General features: G+C 43.1%; 1 protein-coding gene across 5 annotated transcripts in view; it reads left to right on the plus strand.

Moving 5' to 3' along the window:
* Positions 1 to 2500, plus strand: part of ppfia2 (PTPRF interacting protein alpha 2) — a 143603-nt gene that overhangs the window by 99601 nt on the left and 41502 nt on the right. For all 5 annotated transcript variants that reach the window (XM_058416691.1, XM_058416690.1, XM_058416692.1 and 2 more), the window contains 2 exons: positions 1317 to 1538; positions 2430 to 2500. The exon at positions 2430 to 2500 is cut by the window's right edge and continues 76 nt beyond it. In XM_058416691.1, the coding sequence (XP_058272674.1) occupies positions 1317 to 1538; positions 2430 to 2500 (293 nt within the window). The remainder of the gene's footprint in view (positions 1 to 1316; positions 1539 to 2429) is intronic.

Raw genomic sequence — 2500 nt, forward strand, 5'->3', positions numbered from 1 at the left:
CACCATCACACACACACACACACCAACATTCACCATCACACACCAACATTCACCATCACACACGCCAACATTCACCATCACACACACCAACATTCACCATCACACACTAACATTCACCATCACACACACTAACATTCACCATCACGCACCAACATTCACCTTCACACACCAACATTCACCATCACACACACCAACATTCACCATCACACACACCAACATTCACCATCACACACACCAACATTCACCATCACACACCAACATTCACCTTCACACACCAACATTCACCATCACACACACACCAACATTCACCATCACACACACCAACATTCACCATCACACGCCAACAATCACCATCACACCCGCCAACATTCACCATCACACACACCAACGTTCACCATCACACACTAACATTCACCATCACACACTAACATTCACCATCACACACACTAACATTCACCATCACACACACCAACATTCACCATCACACACACACACACACACACACACACTAACATTCACCATCACACACACACCAACATTCACCATCACACACACCAACATTCACCATCACACACACACTAACATTCACCATCACACACCAACATTCACCATCACACAGCAGCACAGTGTTTGGGTGAGTTGATAAGTGTTGAGTCATTGTGTGTGTGGTGTTTAATTACAGCTCTGCTGTCTCAGAGCTGTGTGTTCCTCTTCAGTGAATCATACTGTGGTGCTAATTTTAGCATTGGTGTTGAAATGCTGCAGTTTTCAGTGTAAGAATGTGTGTGTGTGTGTGTGTGTGTGTGTGTCTAAAGAGCCGCACTACATATGAATCAGGATCAAAAACTGCATTAGAATAAATACAGAAATGTAATGAATGGTATGTGGCTCAGCTGATGATGTCTGATGGTTTATGCTAATTTGTACAGTTGAATTTATTATTTTAATATTGCATATGTAATTTAATAACTTTTATTGTACTTTATGTAAATTAATAAATGACCTATGAAATATGTCTTAAATATATATTATATAACTTTTAGAATAGAGATGAACATTTTTTATTATACTTTGTTATATAATGAGTGTATTGCTTTCTGTATTGATTTAACTGACAGACTCCTAGTCAATCATGCTAGTTTACATGCTAATCTTATGCTAATTTTATGCTAATTTAATATATAACATTTCTATATGATTAGTTATTTACAAATCAGTATACTAATCAATTTTTGAATACATGTAGCTTTAATTTATATGTTGCATTTGTGTTGTTGAGCTGTATTAATTGTGTGTGTGTGTGTGTTTGTGTGTAGCGCTTGTCAAATGGCTCGATGGAGTCTGGAGACGAGGCTAGTCAGGTAGTGGAGCTGCAGGAACTCCTGGAGAAACAGAATTATGAACTGACCCAGATGAAGGAGAGGATGTCATCACTGTCGTCTCGCGTTTCTGAGGTGGAGCAGGAGCTGGAGACGGCACGCAAAGACCTGATCAAGAGCGAAGAGATGAACACCAAGTACCAGAGAGACATCAAAGAGGTGAGAGTGTTCATGTCATGTCATATTAGTGTGTCCACTAGATCCCTGAAGGTGTGCTGTGGGATCTGGCACCAAGATGTTAGCAGTAGATCCTTGAAGTTCTGTAAGTTGTGAGGTGGGGCCTCCATGGATCGGACTTGTTTGTCCAGAACATCCCACAGATGCTGGATTGGATTGAGATCTGGGGAATTTGGAGGCGGAGTCAACACCTCTAACTGGTTGTTGTGGTCATCAAATCATTCCTGAACCATTTCTGCTTTGTGGCACGGTGCATTATCCTGCTGAAAGAGACCACAGCCATCAGGGAATACCGTTTCCATGAAAGGGTGTAGATGGTCTGGAACAATGCTTAGGTAGGTGGTACGTGTCAAAGTAACATCCACATGGATGGCAGGACCCAAGGTTTCCCAGCAGAACATTGACCAAAGCAGGACACTGCCTCCACCGGCTCGCCTTCTTCCCATAGTGCATCCTGGAGCCATGTGTTCCCCAGGTAAGAGACGCACACGCACCCAGCCATCCACGTGATGTAAAAGAAAACGTGATTCATCAGACCAGGACACCTTCTTCCACTGCACCGTGGTCCAGTTCTGATGCTCACATGGCCATTGTTGGAGCTTTCGGTGGTGCACAGGGGTCAGCACAGACCCCTTTCTGTCAGAACCAGCATTAACTCCTTCAGCAGTTTGAGCAACAGTAGCTCATCTGTTGGATCGGATCACACGGGTCAGCCTTCACTACCCACGTCCATCAATGAGCCTTGTGTGTATATGTGTGTATATAACAGTGCTGTGTGTATGACAGCATGACAATTAACGTAATATCATTAATCTATGATGATGATGATGATGACTATTGTGTGTGTGTGTGTGTGTGTGTGTGTGTGTGTAGGCCATGTGTCAGAAGGAGGACATGGAGGAGAGAATTGTGACACTGGAGAAACGTTACCTGAGCGCTCAGAG

The sequence above is a fragment of the Hemibagrus wyckioides genome, linkage group LG19 (genome assembly GCF_019097595.1).
Source record: "Hemibagrus wyckioides isolate EC202008001 linkage group LG19, SWU_Hwy_1.0, whole genome shotgun sequence".
Taxonomy (NCBI): Eukaryota; Metazoa; Chordata; class Actinopteri; order Siluriformes; family Bagridae; genus Hemibagrus; species Hemibagrus wyckioides.